The sequence below is a fragment of the Sciurus carolinensis genome, chromosome 14 (genome assembly GCF_902686445.1).
Source record: "Sciurus carolinensis chromosome 14, mSciCar1.2, whole genome shotgun sequence".
In the NCBI taxonomy this organism is placed as follows: domain Eukaryota; kingdom Metazoa; phylum Chordata; class Mammalia; order Rodentia; family Sciuridae; genus Sciurus; species Sciurus carolinensis.
This window is the reverse complement of record NC_062226.1, coordinates 54,676,592-54,698,159: the sequence shown is the minus strand read 5'-3', so window position 1 is coordinate 54,698,159 and position 21,568 is coordinate 54,676,592. Positions and strand designations below refer to the sequence as shown.

Sequence of the window (21,568 nt, the reverse complement as noted above, 5' to 3'; positions counted from 1 at the left end):
CTACCTGTCTATTTTGGTACCAATACCATGCCATTTTTGTTACTATTGCTTTGTAGTAGAGTTGAAGATCTGGTATTGCAATACCCCCTGCTTCGCTCTTGCTACTGAGGATTGCTTTAGCTATTCTAGGTTTTTTATTCTTCCAGATGAATTTCATAATTGCTTGCTCTATTTCTGCAAGGTACATCATTGGGATTTTAATTGGAATTGCATTGAATCTGTATAGCACTTTAGGTAGTATAGCCATTTTGACAATATTAATTCTGCCTATCCAGGAACATGGGAGATCTTTCCATCTTCTAAGGTTTTCTTTAATTTCTTTCTTTAGTGTTCTGTAGTTCTCATTGTAGAGATCTTTCACCTCTTTTGTGAGATTGATTCCCAAGTATTTTATTTTTTTCGATGCTATTGTGAATGGGGTAGTTTTCCTAATTTCTCTTTCTGAAGATTCATCACTTATGTATAAAAATGCATTGGGTTTATGAGCATTGATCTTGTAATCTGCTACTTTACTGAATTCACTTATGAGTTCTAAAGACTCTAGCCAGAGCAATCAGACAAACCAAAGAAATTAAAGGGATACGAATAGGAAAAGAAGAACTCAAACTATCCCTGTTCGCTGATGACATGATTATATATTTAGAGGAACCTGGAAATTCCACTAGGTTTTCTCTTTCTTTATTGATATTTCCATTTCGTTCAGACATCATTTTCTTGAAGTTCTTCACATCTTCCTTTAATTTTTGCATTATCTTTGAGATATCTGTTTTAAAGTCTTCATCTCATAGACTTGCCATTAACTCTTTTTTAGGGGCATTTTCTATTGATTTTTTTTTTCCTTTGAATGGGCCATATATTCCTGTTACTTTGTATGCCTTTTGATTTTTTGTTGTTGTTGTTGTAGAAAACTGGACATTTGAATTTAATAATGTGGTAAACCGTAGAAGTTAGACTGCCATTCTTTTCCCTGGTATTCACAGTTTTTATTTTATTTTATTTATTTTACTTTTGTAGCTATGTCAAGGATCACCCTAAGGGGCAAATGTGTAATCTTCTTAAGTCTATTCTGAGCCTGCATTTTTCTCTGCACTTGTGTGATCACATGTATGAAGTTGTTTTTGACTGTCCTAGTCCTTAATGTCTGGCTATCAAAAGTGTAAAAAGAGTAAAATGAAGTGGATGGGGAAGAAAGGATAACAAACCTTTAAATCACCTGCTTTTCACTTCACCTGAAGTGGGTGGCTTGTGGAAGGTGCAATAACAACCTGCCTCTTTGTCCTGACTTTTGTGATCAGAAGCAGCAGAGCACAGATCCTGGTATTTGGAGGCCAGTGTGCTGCCTCTGTTGTAATAGTTGAAATTGAAGTTCACCACAATTTTCTGTGCAAGTGTGGTAGTTATCTAGGTTCTTCTGGCCCTTTATACTCTCTCCTCTTTCCAGAACCCTCTCAAATCTTTATTCTTAAGCACTATATTACATCATTAATAAGATGAGATTAGATGCTTTCTCTCAAGGATCTGATAGTTTGGGGGAGGAGATACACGTATATGAATACTTACAATTACTGATGATAAGTAGTATTAAAGAACATGTGAGAAGTGAGAATTATCTGTGTTGGGATAGTAAAAGTGGAGATGGAGGATTGTATTATAGATAGATGTAGATGGAAAATCTGGCTGTACTTAATGAATAAAAGAGATGCTGGGTAGTTTCTTAATTGCCTAGTAAACCACTCAAGATTGTGTGCTGCCTTGAGCTTCTGGTGTTCTTTGTGTTTTGTGCAACAAATCTGCATTTTATGTACAGAAGGTTTCCTTCAATTTGAAGGCATGTCATAAAAACATTCCTACTTGAAGACTTGCCTCCAGAAGCTTAGAGTCTTCTCAAACTCATTGGACAGGAAGTTATAGTCAGTCTGCTTTGTGGGTGTGAAGTAGTAGTACATCTCTGCAGGTATTAGTTCCCAGTGGAGGAGACTAGAATTCCCTGTCTTGGATTAGATTTACAGGTTTGAATGTGTTTAGGATACTTACAGTTGAAATCATAACTCTAATCTAATTACTCTAAGGACCTGCATTTGAATGTCAATAAGAAGGACTACTATCTAAAAGAGACTTTTATTTGTGGCCCCTTCAACATATAGCTTTACAAATATAGTAGGTTTTGTAAGGCAGTACAATTTATATCACTTTTCTTTTTCTTTGTACAGCACTGAGTTTTTTCATAATTTCCAGATTTTCAAAGTACAAACAAATGAAAACTGATTATATGCTGAGATATGAATATATTGGGACATAGAGAAAATATGAAAATTATTCTGATATTTTTCTGATATACTAATTTTTAAAAAATTAGTATAAAATTTTATTTCTTAGGCAGACATATTTTTAAGTATTTCATCTGAAAGGCTGAGTAGTATGACAAAAATTTACAGAAAAATTGGTGAGTTTTTATGGGCAAAGGCTGAATTCCATATTCTTGAATTGTGCCTAGACCTTTCTGCCCTTACTTGTCAAATGCTGTTTTCCTTTGCCAGGTAATCTTTATACGATACTGTGATTAATGACCTAGTGGAAAAACTATGAATTGATTGTTAGTCAATATTAAATTTTAGTAACCTAAAAATCAAATCTTCCTCTCAGTTGGCTTAAAAAACTGACTTGAAATTTAACTTTAGTCATCTGGAGTCCTATTTTTGTGCACTTAATGTATCACTATAGTATTTCCTAGATTCCTGTCCAATTCAATACATGGAATGACTAAATTGTAGTCATACTCACTCTGAGCACACAGGCAAGAAGAAAAGTAGTTAAACATCTTGCTGTGTGTGAGCAGTTCGAGGGCAGGCAGACACCGTGCACCTTGACCACCTATTATGAAGCTTTTTGCTGCCGTGTCAAGTGAAAGCGAGTTAATTGGGTGAAGCTGTGGAGCATGTTAGGGGCCTGGTAAAGGGTTGCTGTCTGACAGCTGAATGTCAGCAAAAGCCAGTCAAGTGTAGCTGAGAGACAGAGACCTGTCACAAAGTTCCCGCTGACTGGAACACAGTTAGGAAGCTGAAATATGGTTCCGTCTCACTTTCTCCCTCATTGAATCCAAGCACCTTAAAAGATTTTACACTGTATGTGTCAACTCTTGTTCTCTAAGCTATTTCCTCCTAACTGTCCTGCATTCAAATGATTGAACAGAAGATGCTAATGTTTAGCAAAGTGAATGTAAATTCCCTCTTTTCCCCTTTTCTGCCCAAGCAGATAGACATTCAACTCAAAGGAAACTTTGAAGGTTTACATCAAACAATTAGATTGCCTCCAAATTTAGCTTATAATAGAATCTTTTTCTCAAGAGAGTATGAAAATTACAATTAAAGCAGTAGAATAAGCAGTGCCTTTTTCTCTGATACAGAAAATCTAGCTTTATAATGTTAGGATTCCTGCTGCATGTCTTGAGAAAGGACACTTGCCAAGATGACTTTCCTCTTGTCTTTGTTACAGGCTTCTTCTTTTTCTGAGTTGCCTAAGGTGTAAAAATGCCATAATGATAACCACCTGAAGGTCAAGAAAGATAAGCATAGAAAAGACTATTTAGGTCCCTTCTGAAACTTTAGATACTTAAAAAGGAGGAATTCAAGAAAGTTGGATTTAAAGAAAATGAAATTAAACTCCATGAAATAAAAATATTTTCAGAAAGAGAAGCATTTAATATCAAAACATGCCCTTTGTTGGCTTTCTTTAGAATATGGGTTAGAAGAAGTCCATTCTTCCAACAGTAGGCAGGCAGGTAGAGTACCTGTCACTATGCAGGTCACTGGTAATACAGAAATAAACAAAGTAGCCTGCGCCTTCAAGAAATGAACACTGTAAGCCAGCATTCTTCCATAGAACTTAATGTGATGATTGAAATGTGGCTTTTGAGCACTTGGAATGTGGCTAGTGTGACTGAGGAAGAACTGAACCTTAATGTTATATTAAGTTAAATTTTAATTAATTTAAAAATATTAACTACATGTGACTACCACATTGAGATAGTGTGGGTCTAAGCAAACAGAGGACAGTCATACTGTGCTATTATAAAAGTGTTTGAGAGGTGTTATAACACAGAGGAGAGACATTTAACCCTAATATGAAGTGATGGATGGCAGGGAAAGCCTGGGGAAAAGTGATACCCAAGCGAGTCTTACAAAACAGTAGGACTTAGCCTAACAATCTAGCCTCTCTAAACAGAAAAAGCAATGTACAAAATATGCTCTGAGACAGGGAAAGCAGGGCATGCTTCAGGATCAGCACTTGAATTAGTACTGGAGAGCAAAGATATTTTATGGGAAGTTATCACAGCTGTGTAAGCTACCAAACAGATGATCTCAGACATCATAAACAGAAGGCTTCACAGGCCCAAATAAGATACTCAAATCACATGGTTTATTGAATGAGTTAAAGTATGGTGAAAAGGAAGGAGAGATATGGTAGGGAGCGAGGAGGCAGAAGGACCATAGTACTCGACTTTTTGGCTATGCATTGTTCATAGGATATGTTGTTCCTTCATGCATCAGCTTTTCCCACTCTTTATCAGGACCAGAGCTGAGGTTTGAAAAAGAGAGCTTGGGAGACAGACAGTGCCTGGGGTTATTTAAACACACTTGCTGTCTAGGACAGATACAGGGACAAACCTGCCTGGCAAACAGCTATCGTTTGCTACCTAGGCTGCTGAACAGCTTTAAGGACCAATTTAAGGGTGCCATTAGCCTAGAGGTGGCACTTCTCTACCTGTGGTCTTTCTATCCCTTTTTATCTACAAAATACTATGTCTTATAGGTACTATCTATTCTTAACATAGATTCTTCTGTCTTGCAAACTGCTTGCTGATTCATGATCTGTGCTGAACACTAATTCTGTGTTTCATCCACCCTAATTTTTTTTTGTCTTCATTAACAAAAGTTGAGTATTCCAAATAATAATCAAATATACAATAAATAAAAGTTGGAGTAGGAAATAAAGTCTAAAAGGATGACTTATTTACCAAAATTTAAAAGCGCACATAGGTTGGAGAGCATGAAGAGGCATTTGAAAAACTGATGAAGAAATTTTAGTGAAGAGCTTTGAAACCTTCATCAAAGATAATGTCTAGAGTACACCCTACTCTGAAAGTACATGTCAAACAAGTCTAGACATTTTTGAAAAACTGGCTTGCAGACTCTAGGGAGGAGTTAATTTGAATAGGGGCTCAGATGATTGGTGAAGAAAGACTACTGGACAGGTAGTGAGAGGAGAGGAAATGGAGAGACCTGCCTAGTGGCTTTCCTCCATGTCTAGGGATTGGCATCTGGGCTCTTGTGCAAAGGGCCTACAGGTAAAGCTGAAAGAAATGTTTTGTGACAGACTCTGCTAGACAATAGGTTCTAGTGGGAGTTGCCACAGTTTCCAGGTGAGAGAATGAAGGATGGGCTTATGGCCCAAACTGGGTGGAGATATTGTCCATATAGCCCAGTGAGCCTGCTAGTGCATTGGAGCCAGGACCTGGTGGAGAGATTGCAGATACCCAGTAACTCATTATGGGGACTCCACAGGACCATGGGGAATCTGGTGTAAGCAGGTCAGGAAAGAACCAGAACCTGGGACCATGTCTGTATCCACATAACTGAGTCTGGAAAGCTTTCAGTGTCTTTGTGCCTCAAAGCTTATACTATGAAGAGAGGAGTTGTGTGGATACATAGTAATTGCAGGCAAACTGACTGAGGATGTAGATTAAAGAATAGTAACTAATTCTAAGAACAGGGGATTTTTGTGTGTTCAATTTACTGCTGTATCTCAGTTTCTAACATAGTATCTGAAACATTATAGATACTTGATAGCTTCTGCACAGCAAAGGAAACAACAGAATAAAGAGAAAACTCAGAGATTATAACTAAATATTGGCAAATTAATTGTACATCAAAGAAGGAACTCACATCCAAAATATATAAGAAATTCAAATAATAACAATAAAATAACTATTTGAAAGTGAACGGAGGACCTGAATAGATATTTTTTAACACATATAAAAGTCTAACTTATATGAAAAAATGCTTGGCATTTTAATGTGATTTAAAATCACAATAAGATATCACTTCATATTTAGAATGGCTATTACCAAGAAGATGAAAGATAAGTGTTGGCCAGAATGTGGGGAAAAGGGAACCTTTGTACCCTGTTGGTAGAAATGCAAATGAGTACGGCCATTTTGGTAAACAGTATAGAGGTTCTGCAAAGAAACAAAAACGGAATTACCACGTGATCGAGCAATCCCACTTCTGGGTATTTTTAAAAATTGCACTATGGTTGTACATAATGTGGGATTTGTTGTTACATATTACTATATGCATACAATATAACAATGTAATATGGCCAAAATCCTTTTCCAGCACTTCCCCCTCACTCCCCTTCTTGCATTTTCAGGTTTGAGACTCCTGAAAATGGCCTGGTTCTATCAGAAACAACATTCCTGTGTATCATGTAAAAGAAATGTCATTGCTAGCTGATTTTTTGTTTTTTGATTATTCTCTCTAGTGCTTATTGTGATTTGAAGGCATTCCATAGATGTAACCCCCAAGTTGCATGATTAATCTTACATCTGAAGTGCCTTTCTCTAACTGATAAATAGACCACACCTTTTAATAGAAGATAGGAAGTTCCTCCGGAAAGGACCAGTCAAGAGACCCACAGTACTAGGGAATATAGAACTTAAACAGTGAATGGCCAGCAGGGAAATAAAGACCATTTGCAGCATCCCTGAAGAATGGCTAGGAATTTTGAATGTGATATAATAAAATAATGAGGGAATGTGTCCTAAAAATAGCTATGGAAGGGAGGGGCACAAAAAACAGATTTCAAATTGTAAAATGTAAATTTATTGCTAAGTTTGTTGAGGTGAATGATTGACAGAAATTTATATGACTCATAAGGTTTAGGAAAGTCATATTTTTTTGAACAACTTTTGATTGTAGGTGATTCTTTTCTTGCTCTGCTCCTCTTTACCTGAGAGCCTGGTCAGTAATTCCATTCAGAGAAAAACATACTATTAAGAGGTTCCAGTTTATAGCTTTCAGATTATTGCTAAATTTTTGACATTGAGTTAAAAAGGGTTTATAACTTTAAGCGGAAATTCTTCAGTAATGAAAAAGTGGTCAGAAAACTTTTGCCTAATAGTTCCCAGAGAGAGTGTGACATGTGTACATTTTGACCACAAAAGTTGTAATTTGGCAGCTGGAAGTGGTATTTGGAGTAAAATGAAGGCTCACAAGTTGTAAGTAGCCACTCTGCATAAGGAGTCACATTTGTACTGAGTAGAGGTACCAGTTATTCAGTATAATTATTTATGTACGCATTTGCTCAATGTTAGATTGTGAATGAGTTAGAAACTGAAAATGTTGAAAAGAATTTTCTCTACTAAATCAAAATCCCTTTGAAACTTGCAAAATACTTTGTTTAAAACCTATCCTCTGAGACCTTTACCTAATTACATTTTCATTTTGGCCACACATTTCAGTCATAACTATTTAATATATATATACATATATATTTTTAAGTATATATAAAAATATATAGTTTCAATATATATAAACTTAGTCTTTTTTAATAAAAGATTTTTAGTTATAAATGTAAAATATACTTTAGTGTAGACAATTTGGAAAATACAGAAGAATAGAGGAAAAAATTCCAGAAATTCCTTGTACCTCAAAACAAGTACCCTACATAATTACCACTTTTTCCTTTACATAGTCTATAGCCAAGTACTGCCTCTAGGCTAAATTCACCTTCTGCCTGTTTTTGTGTGGCTTATGAACGAAGAATGTGTTTTACATTTTAAGTCGCTGGGAAAAACAGCAAAAGAGGATTAATATTTCATGACATATGAAAATTACGTGAAATTCAAATTTGTGTCTATAGGTAAACTTTTACTGGAACATAGCCATGATAATTCATTTACATATTGTATGTGGATGCTTGTGTACTACAACAGCAGGGTTTAATAGTTATAACAGAGAATATATAGCCTAAAATGCATAAAATATTTATTATTTGGTCATTTTCAGAAAAAAATTCCTGACCCTTGGTTAGGCCTAGGCATTTGTCCATGTTATAAAAAAAATGTATAACCATAAATTTATAGATTCATAACATCCTATCAAGTGGTTGTAGCTTACTTATTCCTACTTCTGTGGTTAAATATTGGATGGTTTCCAATTTTTGTCTGCTATTAATATAAGGACCCTAATAATAAATGGAATTGTTGGATTAAACAGTATTAACCATTTAAGATAGTTGTCCAATTGTAGTCCAAATGGTTCTATCATTTTACACAATTAGTAGCAATTTATGAATGCTTGTTTTACAATGGCTTTTGCTGACATTTAGTACCATATTTTTAAAGTTCAGATTTCATTTGCAATATCTCATTTATGTTTTATTTTTGACTGCTAGTGGAGATTACTGTTTTTCTTCACTTGTTAATCAGTTGTATTTCCACTTTTGTGAACTGTTAGTTCATAATGTTTTCTCATGATTCAAATAATTTTAAAGATAAAACATCATTAGAAGAAAAATTTAAATTTCAAAGCTTCTATTCGTAACCTACACTCCCTTTTTCCAAAGATAATTTTTGTATAATTCTTTTTTTCAGAAGAAAATAGGACTATGTATAAGTAGACGCATGTTTATGCTTCTTTAAAAAATACAAATATATATATATAGTATATGTATATCTAGATATATATGTACAGTCAGTCCTCAAGTTTCCATTGTTATGATTTTTCCATTTTACAGTGGCACGAAAATGATATGCATGCAGTAGAAATCATACTTCAAATTTTGAATTTTGATCTTTTCCTGGGCTAGCCATATGCCCTGTGATACTCTCTTGTGATGTTGAGTGGTAGCAGCGAGCCACAACTCCCAGTCAGCCCTGTGATCATAAGGGTAAACAGCTGGTATTGTAGAGTGTGCTGTGTTGCCAAGCTGTGATAATCAGTAGATAGATTAAATGCATTTTCAACTTAACAGCATTTTCAACTTATGATGGGTGTATTGGGATGTAACCCCACTGTAAAGCAAGGAGCATCTGTGCTTATGTATGTGTGTGTATCTACATAATACTTTTTGAACTTTTTCCCACCCTTGCATATACTTCAACACCAGCATTTACATATTTACCTCAGTTTCTTAAAATGATTGCATTGTATTAGAGTTCTCTCTTGAAAGATTTCTAGTTTCATTTAAAACATGTTTGTCTATTTCAAAATGTTGCAATGAACACAGATCTGTGCTTACCTTGTTTGTATACCCACAGAAGATATGCCTGACAATAGAATTGATAAATTCAGAAGGTAAATACGCATAAGATTTTGTCATTCAGAAAATTAGCACCAGCTTTCATCCCTAGCTATGTGGCATGAGTTTACTTATTTCCCTCTTCTCCACACTGGCTATCACCAGATACCTTCTTTTTCCTGTCTGATTGGTGAAAAATAATCTTTCTTTGATATGTTTGTGTTGCATTTTTAAAATTATCAATAAAGTTTAGCAACTTTTCACGTATTTATTAGGTATTGGACTCCTACCCCAACCAAACAGGCAATTTGTACCTAAGACAGATGCTGTCAGGGTTCTGGTATGTGTTTGTTCTTTCTTTCCTAGTTCTAAAGACTTTGAATATTACCTGGGATGCTCTGGGGAGGAAAAAAAAGCTACATTCTTCACTCCTCTGAAACTAAGTTAGTCATTTGGCTTGGGTTCTGGTCTTGGGGTGTAAGCAAAAATGTTTCATTTTAGAAAGTGTCTTTAAAGGGAACAATGCCTCTTTCTTTGTCCTCTTCTGACTACAATGCAAACATAATAGCTGGAACTTGAGCAGCCATTTTTGGTCATGAGGTAGATACTACATACTGAGCTGCAGAGCCCAAGGTAGAAGCAGCCTCCTTTTCTGTTATTTCACTTAGTCCTATTAGAAATAAACTCATACCTTATTTAAGCCAGTGGTATTTTGGGTGTCTGTTACAAGTGAATTCAGTCATAATAATTATACTACCCTTAGCCTATTTTCTAATTAGGTGGTTCTTCTAATTAATTTGCCTAAGACTTTAAGAAAGTCACTATTATAGCCAGGCACAGTAATGCACGACTATAATTCTAAACAGTTCAGGAGGTGAAGGCAGGAAGATCACAGGTTCAAAACCCACCTCAGCAACTTAGCAAGGCCCTGAGCAACTTAGTGAGACCCTGTCTCAAAATAAAAATTAAAAAAAGGAGAGGGGATATGGCTCAGTGGTTTAGGGAGCGCCTGGGTTCAATTCCTGGTACCAAAATAAATAAATAAATAAAGTCACCATTATGATTAGTCATAAGGTAATAAGGTAATTAGTAATAGTTTACCATTTCCATTTTTCAGTGGCATTTTCTTATATAGTATGCTCAAGTATTTATTGGTTCAATTTTTATAGAATTGAGTATATGGACATATTTACATTTCAAATTCATTGAGTTTTTTGAGAGCATATGTTTCCAGAGCACAGGGAAAGAATGTTTCCTTTGCATTTCTGTCCATCTCAGGCACTCTATCATCAGGTGTGCTGGGATTGGCAGCATAGGAGTAGGCTAGGAGCACAAGCGTGTGAAGGAAACTAGGAAAAGAAAGAACAAAAGCCATCAGGGAAAATTCTTCATCTCTTCTTCCAATCTAAATCACGTCAGGATGCTTAAATATCCAAGAGAAGAAAATGGGAATTGTTATCTTGTCAGGCACAAGAAATCTTTAAAGTAATTTAAAATTAAAGTTTAAATGTTCTAGTGTAATTTAAAACCTCAGTGCTGAATTTTACCTCTGAATATAGCAACATATAAACTCTTTTGGTGAAGGGGCTTTTTATGTAAGTGCCATAAAATGTATTTATTTACTCTAATACCATGGATATTCAAATGTTGGACTATAATAAAATATACTGTCAAAAATATAAACATTTATTTTTAGCCTCTAGTACAATCTCTGTACTTTCATTTTCTAGTCACAAAGATTTGTTGAACCCTTGCTATATTTATGGAGTAGTTGTACATATAAAATAAGCCTGAGCCAGGCCCAGTGGCTCATGCCTGTAATCCCAATGACTCAGGAGGCTGAATCAGGAAGATTGCAAGTTCAAGTCCAGCATCAGAAACTTAGCAAAACCCTATCTCAAAATAAAAAATAAAAATGACTGGGAATGTAGCTCACTCAGTGGTAAAGCACCCTTGGGTTCAATCCCTAGTATTAAAATAAAATGAAATAAAACAAGCCTGAGACTGCATCTTCTTTCGGGAGGCATGGGAAGATAGATCATGGTAAATGTGTGAGTAAGTGAATCAGATCAAGAGTCAAATCAAGACTCTTCTGAGCCTCAGTTTCTTCAACTGTAAAATGAGGGTGACAGCAGTACTTTCTTCTTGAGTCCTGAGAATTCATGTAATTGCTTATAAAGCTAAGCCTAGCACAGTGCCTGATATATATGCTCGATGCATATTAGCTGTAATGATAAAAATGGAATTTCTTTCACTTGAGAACAGAAAGAGAAGCAAAGAAGGGGAGTTATTATATATTATTCATTTTTGTATGCTATTACATTTAATCTTTATAACAGCGCTATGACATTATTCTTCCTATCTCATGGGTAAGGATACAGGCTCATGTAGGCTAAGCAACTTGTCAAGGATCACATAGTTAATATATGGCAGAACAAAATTTGAAACCTGAGGTCTCCATAGCTTCTAAGTCCATGTCCTTTCTACTAAACTATGCTACTTCTATGTGAAATGTAATCTGTATGTGCATAAAATAACCAAACAGCAATAAAAGACCAAAACCATGAAGTAATAGTGAGTGGTTTGTTCAGTCACTCATACGTTGGGAATCTTACTTAATCCTCGCCCTGCTGCTAAGTGCTAGGAGTACAGTCATGATTTCATCATACTGAATTTTATAGGAAGAACATAAGGGTATACAAATAAGTAAAAATAGTAAAATAAATGCTAATGAGGGAATGTAAGAGTATGATTGGATGTTGTAACTGGGGAAAGGTGGGAAGAGGTTCTGGAAAGGTCTTACCAAAAAGCTAATCCTTGACCCAAATTTGAAAGGTAGAGAATTCAACCCACAAAGGGCAAGAGTGGGTAGACAGGAGGCTAGTGTGAACTACGGAGAACCTATTTAGGGACTGACTGGACTACACAGTATCAGTGAGGAAGTGGGTTGAGACTGGACAGGGAAGTCAAGAGCTGCAAAGTCACCTGGCAAAAGGTGTGGCTACAGGGAAGCACAAAGAATCAAAACCAGTAATCCAGTCAATCTTCCTTATCAACCAAGCAGGAGAGGTTGAATTTGAACCACATAGATTGGTTCAAGAGCTGGTTCTGCTTGAGGAGAAAATTATCAGATTTGTTGTTATTTCTTATACCTTTATTTTCTGATTTATTTCTAAGTTTGTGATTGTCCTTCCTTCTTAATCTCCAGGTACACAGGACTTTTAGGATGTTTCCTATTGATACAATGCTCCATTGACTCACATTCCTCTAACCCCACATCATGATATCAGTGAGTGAAAGAGACAGCTAGTTTGTACTAAGGTTTAGTGACTTGATAGGGACAGGAATGAATAAAATATCCCAACAGGTTTGGTACTGGTAACTAAAAATTAGAATTGGTAACTATACAAAATATTTAATGGTGTAATATCAGATGTGTTGTGAGCACATACATGTGTGGAAGCACATATTAAGTGTATATATATGTGTGAATGTGTGTTTGTGTTTACGGTGAATGTATATGTGCATGTATATGTTATCTGAGGGATGTGATCAGGTATTCCAAAGGGGAAAATTATATATGTGATTATTGCCCACTGTGATTGTCTGTGTAAACAGCATGGCCAAACTGGAGAATGGACAGGTGAAATTCAGTTAGCTAGCTCAAAGTATAGCATTAGGAAGGAAGAAAACTATATTACCAAGTATTGAGACTCTAGTAGAAAGAACATGCTGCAGCTAAAGTAGACATAGCAGGACAGCCTAATTGTGACACCCTCTTGTGGTTGCTTTGATTTCTTTTTCAGTTTGTGTGGAGCTGTCCCACTCTACTTCAAACCAGTCAGTAGGGCTTAAGACATGGATATGGAGGTCAAAATGATGAAAAGTGCATTACAGAATGTGATTGAATGAAGCCACATCATCTCACCTGTGGCTAATCTTCTTATCTCTTTGGCTATTTTAAAGAACCACATGCAATATGTATTTCTTCTTAAAATGGCCTACGTATAGCTTCTTCAAATCTTACGTATAATATTTAGGAAGCTGATTTCTAGGTTAATGTCACCCACAGTAGTTGGGTGTTAATATTATTTCATATGTCATCACACATGGTATTAGAGTATACTTGTACAATTTCAGAGCTGGAAAAAGTCCAGGCAAAGAAAGTGAGACATGGGTGATTAATTGACCCCCTTACAATGTCCCATTTAGATTGTAATAGAACTGGGAGAAGGGACTTCAGTCTGTGGTACTTCCGTCTAGAATTCTCTTCACCACACTATGTGCTTAGCATAATTGCCACACAGTACTGCCCAAGCTTTCTAAAGTATGCCTTCCCTCACAATTCTTATAATATCAAATCTGGAAGACTTAACTCACTCATAAATGTTATACAGGAGACAAATGGCTTGGTGTCATTGTTTCGGAAGTCTCAGTTGGCAAAATGGCTTTGATTTACAGATAATTTGTTGAGTGATAATTTTATTATTAGACTAATGCTTTATTTTTGTTGTTTGGAAAACAGTCTTAGAAAATAAAGATATTAAAGCCTTGAAAAATGACTACTGAATACGTCCAATTACTGTATTCCTTAAGATTTTTTAAATGGAGAAATTTAGCAGACACATTTTGTATTGTGAATATGTATTTAGCTGATGGACTATAACAGTTCAAATAGAATCATTTATAGCTTATTGAGTAAATAAAAGTGTTTCCATAAAGATTCGCATGACACCTAGCTTTTATTTCAGGTAACTAATTTCTTTCTGAAAGATTGCCCAAATTAAGATTTACATAAAAGACTTCCAGAACACCTTAGCAGTTTAAAAAGCAGTTTAAATGACCGTGGACTTAACAGATTTAAAATGTAAGATCAGGTGGTGAATATTAACTTTTAATGGTCTCTGCCAAACAGTTATTTACAGTTATTTAGCTGTCTTTTTACTCCCTGTGTTATATTTTTAAAATGTTATGATATATTTCTGGGTATAATTTGTACAAGAAAAATAATTAACATTTACTTGTTATTTTAACATCACATTCTCAATTCAAAATCTCACCAGAATTTTTGCTGGGTTCTTTTAAGTTAAATGATTTAAAAATCAGATTTTATCCTAATTCTTAGAAAAATTATTTACTAGCAGTATGACATTTGATCCTACTAGCATCATTTATTTTCTTTTTTTTTCTTTTTTTTATTGTAAACAAATGGGATACATGTTGTTTCTCTGTTTGTACATGGCGTAAAGGCATACCATTTGTGTAATCATAAATTTACATAGGGTAATGTTGTTTGATTCATTCTGTTATTTTTTCCCTTCCCCCCCACCACTCCCACCCCTCCCACCCCTCTTTTCCCTCTATACAGTCCTTCCTTCATTTATAAAAAAATAAGCATGTTTACTTGCTGGAAATGATACCTTTTGGGTGTAAAAATCTTTAAGGAAATCAATCTCTCTCTGTTTATCTGTCTGTTTCTCCTCCACCCCTTCACCCTCAATGTTTTTAAGTTATTTTCCATATTTAGGACACAAAGCCAGAGCTAATGTATAAAAACTAAGATTGAGTTGAAATACTAGAGAAATACTCAACACCCCATTTCAAGGTTATTTAGTTAAAAAAAAGGTCATATTCGATAAAAGGTCGGTTTCACACATGGTGGAAAATAGGAATGTTGAAAAGTAGGATGAGAAAAGGCATACAAGAGGTCTTTTTGTAGAATGCCAAGATTTGTAGAATATAAGAGAGAAATGAGCAATTTGTAGAGACCTTCCTTGAAGGACACCTTCCAATTCTGTAATATGTTAGGTTGATGAACTCACAAGAACGAAAAAGAGAAACTTCAAGCATAGTTTATAGGTTTGAGGAAATTATGTGTATCACTGATAGTTACAAAACAGGAGTGCTGCACAGTTACCTTTCTCGAGTCTACAACATCAAGAAGAAAGTATCATTGAAAGATACCTGATCTTCCTCCGTCTGAGTCTATGAACCCACCTCCTTTCACACATAGTTTTCATAAACCAAAACTGAAGTATAAAGATGTAAAAATGTCCTCAAAGAAATGGAAAAATTAGAATTACCCCATGATCCAGCAGTCCCACATCTGGGCTTTTACCCAAAAGACTGGAAATCAGTATGTTGGTAGAGATGTCTGCCTGCCCATGTTCATTGTAGCACTGTTAATAGTAGCCAATCTATGGAGTTAACCTCAGTGTCTATCAATGAATTCATAGACAAAGATAATGTGGAATATATGCACCATAGAATTCAGCCTTTAAAAAAGGAAGAAGTTCTGTCATTTGTGACATTAATAGAATTAGAGACAATTATGCTAAGTGAAAACACAAAGACAGATACCATATGGTCTCAATGTGGAATCTAAAACAATTGAACTCATAAAAGCAGAAAGTAGAATTGTGTTTACCAGAGGCTTGGGAGTCGGGGGATTGGAGAGATGAAAATCAAAGGATACAAAGCCTCAGTTAGATTGGAGGACTATTTGTCTTTTTTAAAGTCTATTTTTTTTTTTTTTTTTTAGTGTAGTGAATAGAACTAATAATTGAGTACTGTACATTTTTAAATTGCTAATAGAGTAAATCTCACATGTTCTCATCACAACGTCAAATATTTGAGGTGATGGATAGGTTACTTAACTTATTTAATCATTCCACATTGTATTAAAAATGATATCACTTTATATAGCCCATAAATATATAAAGTTTTAATTTGGAAATATACAAAAAAAGATGTATAAACAAACTTTTGAGACCTTGCCTAACAATATTTTTTTATCACAGTGAAGATTGTGTTATTGCCATCAGTTATTGCCATAACTGTTTTACTAAAATGAATGTCAAGCCCACCATCTCTTGCTCTTCCAGCATTCTCCTTACCCCTAGGCCAGGCAGAATGAGAAGTTAGGAGATGGCATTACAGTATTCTTTGCAGCAAGACCAATCAGATAATGCTGTCAATTCAGTCAAACAGCTGGAAAGATATTAGAAAACGTGGTTAAGTCAGAAAGAGTACGGGACTCCACACAGCCAGCCTCTGAGGTAAAGGGGCACCTCTGTCCAGGTTCTGTCTCTCCCAGGATTGAGGCTCTGTGAGTAAAACCTCATTAGTGCTGCTAATGAGGGCCAACACATGATTTTGGAAATTCTTTGCCTTCCAAGAGATAAGATAAACCCTCTCCTTCATAGAGCTGTCCAAGTGGCCATTTTAGGTGTTTTTTAACTTCCAGCATAAAAGGAGATGATTTCCGTCAGCGATAGGCTTGCAGTGGAGTATCAAGAAATCAAAAGAACAGAGATCAAAGAAAATTGCTGAACTAGGTGTTAGATGCAGACATTGATTTTTCTCCAGTTGTAGTTTTAAAAAAATCTACAAAAATGGTAACGCATACAACAGTTGAATTTCTAATACCTTCCTAAAGCCAGAAATAGCTGCTTTCTTGTTACTACATGTAGAAACAGTTTTGTAAAACATGACATAATAAAGAAGCCCCTCATATTTTTCATTATTTTGTTATCAAAACTCTTAAGAGTATCTACCAAAAAGGTGATTTTAAAAACTCTATAATATAGAATATGATTTTTACAGAAATATTTATGATTACACTTGTAACTAGACGTTATCTCAGCAACATTCATGTATTTGCTGGGAATCTGGAAAATTCTGACATAAAAATTGCTATTTTTCTACTCTTTTTTAATGTCATAAAACAATACCTGCTTTATTGCTAAGACTTCATTCACATTGAATATGATCTACTAATTACTAATGTTACTTAAGTTTTAAATATATAGCTTTATTAAAATGTTAATTTTGTTTTCAAGTACTTCATGAGCATGTGACATTTCTCAAGTTAGACTATGGATACTAGCAATTTTTAAAATATATTGTGAATTGTTTTCATGTTGCAATCCCTTTTTCAAATACAGTAGAATAGTCTATCAAAAGAGTAGTGGCATTATCACTAAACGTAAAAACAGAAAATTCTCACTGGAATTTTATATCTCAGTATGTTTTAGAAGTCACAGGGAAAAAAAGTAATTCTTTTCTTACTTTTCTTACTTACTTTTCTTTGTGCTATATATTTGTCACTTAAGATGATAGATTTATAAAACAAATACCTATAGTTCATTTTCTTGGCAGTCTAATCTTCCATATTATATATTACATATTATAAGCATAATGAAATAAATACTATTAGCATTGATTTCTGGAAATTGCCAATACATTGATGCTGAGGAGAAAATGCTTGAATGTATGAACAGTGACTCTATAAAAAGTTGTATAAAAAGTTTTGGTGTTTCTTCTATTGTCCTTAAAAGTTTATGACATAGGATATATGGATTCAACCACACTTGGAAAATAATTTAGTATTTATAAATTGTCATCCAGATTTTTAAAATGGTAATTTCCTCCCCATTTTACATTACAGTGATTATTAGTCTACTTTCTTGCTTATGGTTTTAGACTCTGAGAATTTTCAGCTCAATGTTTATTATGTTTTTCTTTTGTGTGTCACAGATGGGATCCCGAGACCATTCAAATCTCTCCATTCCTTCAAGAGCTGCTTATCCTGCTGACACAGTTGGTGTTAGGGATATTTTGCCATTGCAAGCTGAACTTGATACAACTTATACTTTCTTAAAGGAGGCATTTTCAAATACTGTGCCTCATGCTCTAGTACCATCATCTCATTCCTCTCCAGTGGCTATGTCTGCTAATGCCAAAAGACCACCTCAGATTGGATTATGACTTTATGAAATAAAAAAATGGAGGAAGAATTAACTACAATTAAATTGTTTTGAAGGGGAATTTTCTTACAGTGGAATTTTGTTTCAGCACAAGTTGGGGTGGGTTTTTTAAAAATTGTGTGATATCATGATGTGTGCAGGTATCTGTCTCCTTGAATAACGAAATAACCCACTTTTTTCTGTCTTAAGTTTTATTTATTATCACAGATGCTCATTTTTATGTAACATATTTTTAAATGTTAAAGAATGACACATTTTGGGTAATTTCCCTCGGACTTAAAAAATCAATAAGCCATTTTAGTCTCTATCTATCAAAGTTGTTTCATACTTGTCTATTTTAAAGCAGGACTGCAATACTTTAATAGGATTGAGAGAGCTATTTGAAATGTATGCCAATGATTCCTGTCATTTCATGGCAGCCCTGCCATGGTTCACTGAGCCCCTCTTCTCTCTTGTCAGCTCAACTGAAGACAAGCATTTAGTTGCAAACTTTAAGCAGGTTGTGCAAAACAGAAATGATGTGACTGCTTCTCCTCCTGCACAATAATGTCACTCCTGGTCAATGTGAGAAGGTCAGGTTGCTCCTTGTAAAGCTACATGATACCACTTGCCCATTTGAACAAGTTAAGTTAACTGCTGAATCTGGTCCCTGCAGGCATTGAAAACTCATCCTTTTATCAAGTCTGCATTTGATAAGAGAGTAGAGCAATTGTACTGAGAGGATTTCTGTGGTGTGTTTAGGCACTTTATAAGGACAGTTCCCACAACAGTATAGCAGGTAATATATTTAGTATAAGCTAAAAAACTTCAAGGTAATGGCTGTTTTGACCTTCAAAATAGACTCCTTTTTTGTTTTTGTTGTTGGTAGGACCCAGGAGTGACGCCCATCTTTGATGCTGACAGAATTTAAAACAAGGCCATTGCCCTGCATTTTCTGCCTTGTAGCACACAAAAGTAAAATTGTATGTCAGGCCGAGATGTCGGGGAGCTGACAAGATGCCCCAGTGACATTTCAGCTAGAAAGAGCAAGTGTCTTGCAACCAAGTGGTCAAATATCAAATAATAGGTCAAGCAGGAAGGAGCTGAGTTCTAACCACAAAGAGGTTTCTGGTAACTTACTTGACAAGCTTTTGGGCGCTTTGTGGCTTGACAAAGTGATGTTCTGTTGGGTATCGCTAGACAGACTGTTCTTTATCGCCTTCAGAAGATCAGACATTGACATTGATTAAACTCTTTAACCCTTAAAGGTTAAATCCTTGCAGTTTGCATCATGGTAAGTGAAGAACAAAAGAATATTTGTAATATGTATTTGTTTTTGTATTAATCATTTGACTCCCCAGTGATATTAACTTCTGATGTGAACTGTAGTTTTTGACAAAGAATTTTGATACAAAATCTATATTTTATATAATTTTCATTATGGAATTTTTCATTATGGACACAATAGAAAATAATGGCATGTATTGTGGAATCTATATTGTGTTTACAATGACATTTGATTCAAATATATCCAACTTCTGAGAATTTTTTATTGGTCCCAATGAATAAAATTTGTACACTATTAATGTTATTAGCCAAATTACCCAAGTGATTTATGCTGTCCTAGGTAGCAATGCTGTCATACTGTGTAATACCATCTCTTATACTAGGGAGCTAGTATAATTAGCTTTGAATAAAACTTTAGAAAGCTTTTGATGTGGAGTAAAATTGTATTTTTAACCAAATTGCTTTTAATTGGGTCCTTGGAATTCTTTTAATATAGCCTGTGTATTGTAATCTTATGAAATTCAACTTTGAAATGTATTATAACACAGAATGTGCTATTGATTGTTTTTATGTAGATCGTAGAATAATATCTGCACACTTCAAAACACTTTGTTCTGTCATTCCATTCAATGATTAGAATATTCTCCATATAGAAACTGATAGTTTTTTAGTTCTCTTGATATCAATGAACTTCCAATTCTCTCATGAAAGAAAAGCAGTGTTACCCTGTGTAACTTACTTGCCTCTGTGTATGTGTGTATGTTTGGGTTGGATCTTTTTTCCAGATGCTACTGATTTAAGAGGAGTAAGCTCCTTTGTAAAATGTGCCTTGGACAGGTTTTGGTCTTCTTGCCTTAATATTATAATCCATTAATGGGATAACTCCCAAAATAAATGTGTATGTCTTTCCATGTACATGTGTCTCTGATCTTACAGATAGATTTCTTACAGAAAATTCTGAACCATAAATTCAAAAAGATTATTAAATCAAATCAAAGCATGTTACATTTTAAAGCAACTCGATGCTAAAGGCCATAGAAGCTGAAGGACGAGCTTCCTGAGTGATCATTAGTATTCACTACCGAATATAGTAATATTTATACCATATGCTTTTTTCCCAGAAGTCAGACCCAGCAGGAGGAGAAGATTTAATGACATATCCTATGGAGATCTGAGAAACTCTAGACTGCGTCTGAGTGCCTCAGTGGCCAATTGCTGCATATTTGAGATCTGTGTTGCATTGGCAAGGACAGTTGCTCTATGAGCTTCTTTACCTCCTTAAGAATGATGTATAGACTAGACATTTCTCAGGAGAATGACTTCAAATATTTTTGTAGGGGAAAGGAAGTTTTACTTTACATCTCAGTATGTGGATTTTCTTACTAACCTTCTGTGATCTAGAAAAATACCTCTATCACCCATCATATCAAAGGGATTCTTAAAGTTATTGTGCTGATATCTAAGCCACATTTATTGAAGTTTTGCTATTATTTTGAATATAAATGTTTTGGAATGACATAACACAAAAGCAAAGAGGTTTAGGAAATTCCTAGAATTGCCAATTCGATGATAACTTAACAACATAGGTAAATAACTTTTTACCTCATAGAGGACCACTTTATTTTATGAAATCCCTGACTTTTGTTAATCTTATATCTTATGAAACTATTTCTTATTTGACATAATGTATGGCATTATTGAACACTTAATGAAATAATTACTATTTTCATATTACTTTATTTACCAGTTATATCTTAATTCAGTCTATAGACCATACTGAACAGTGGTAAGTTGATCCTATTTCACTGTGTGCATTTTATAAACAAGTTTTCTAAAATAGAAGAAGTTCACAGGTAACTAATACTTATTGAGCAACTGCTGTATTACAGCTATTATAGCAAAACTAATGCCCTCACAACAAACATCTGGAATAGATATTTATTATATCATCATTTTATACATGAATAACTGAGAATTCAAAATGTTAAGCAACCTAAGGTCACATATAAAATAGTAGTAGTAAGCCTTGATCTGTAACTCCAAAGTCCAAATTATTTCTACTTTGTCAGGCCTGCCTTCCAAAAATAATGAACACCTTTTAAAGAAAAGAAGAACAAAAAAGAATTGTTCTGATCCATTAGTAATAATTTTGAGAAGCATGTTTTGGTTTGAAATCCAGATGACTTATCCATTTAGACACTACAAAACATATACATGCAAATAGTGTGTGTATG

The 21,568-nt window shown here is 34.7% G+C and overlaps 1 protein-coding gene across 1 annotated transcript in view; it reads left to right on the top strand.

Annotated features, from left to right (window-relative positions):
• The window catches only part of Ccdc171 (coiled-coil domain containing 171), a 370,550-nt gene extending 350,303 nt beyond the window's left edge, over positions 1 to 20,247 (top strand). The window contains 1 exon segment of the mRNA XM_047523648.1: positions 17,839 to 20,247. Within this exon segment, the coding sequence (XP_047379604.1) occupies positions 17,839 to 18,069 (231 nt within the window). The 3' untranslated portion in view covers positions 18,070 to 20,247.
• Positions 20,248 to 21,568: the final 1,321 nt, after the last annotated feature.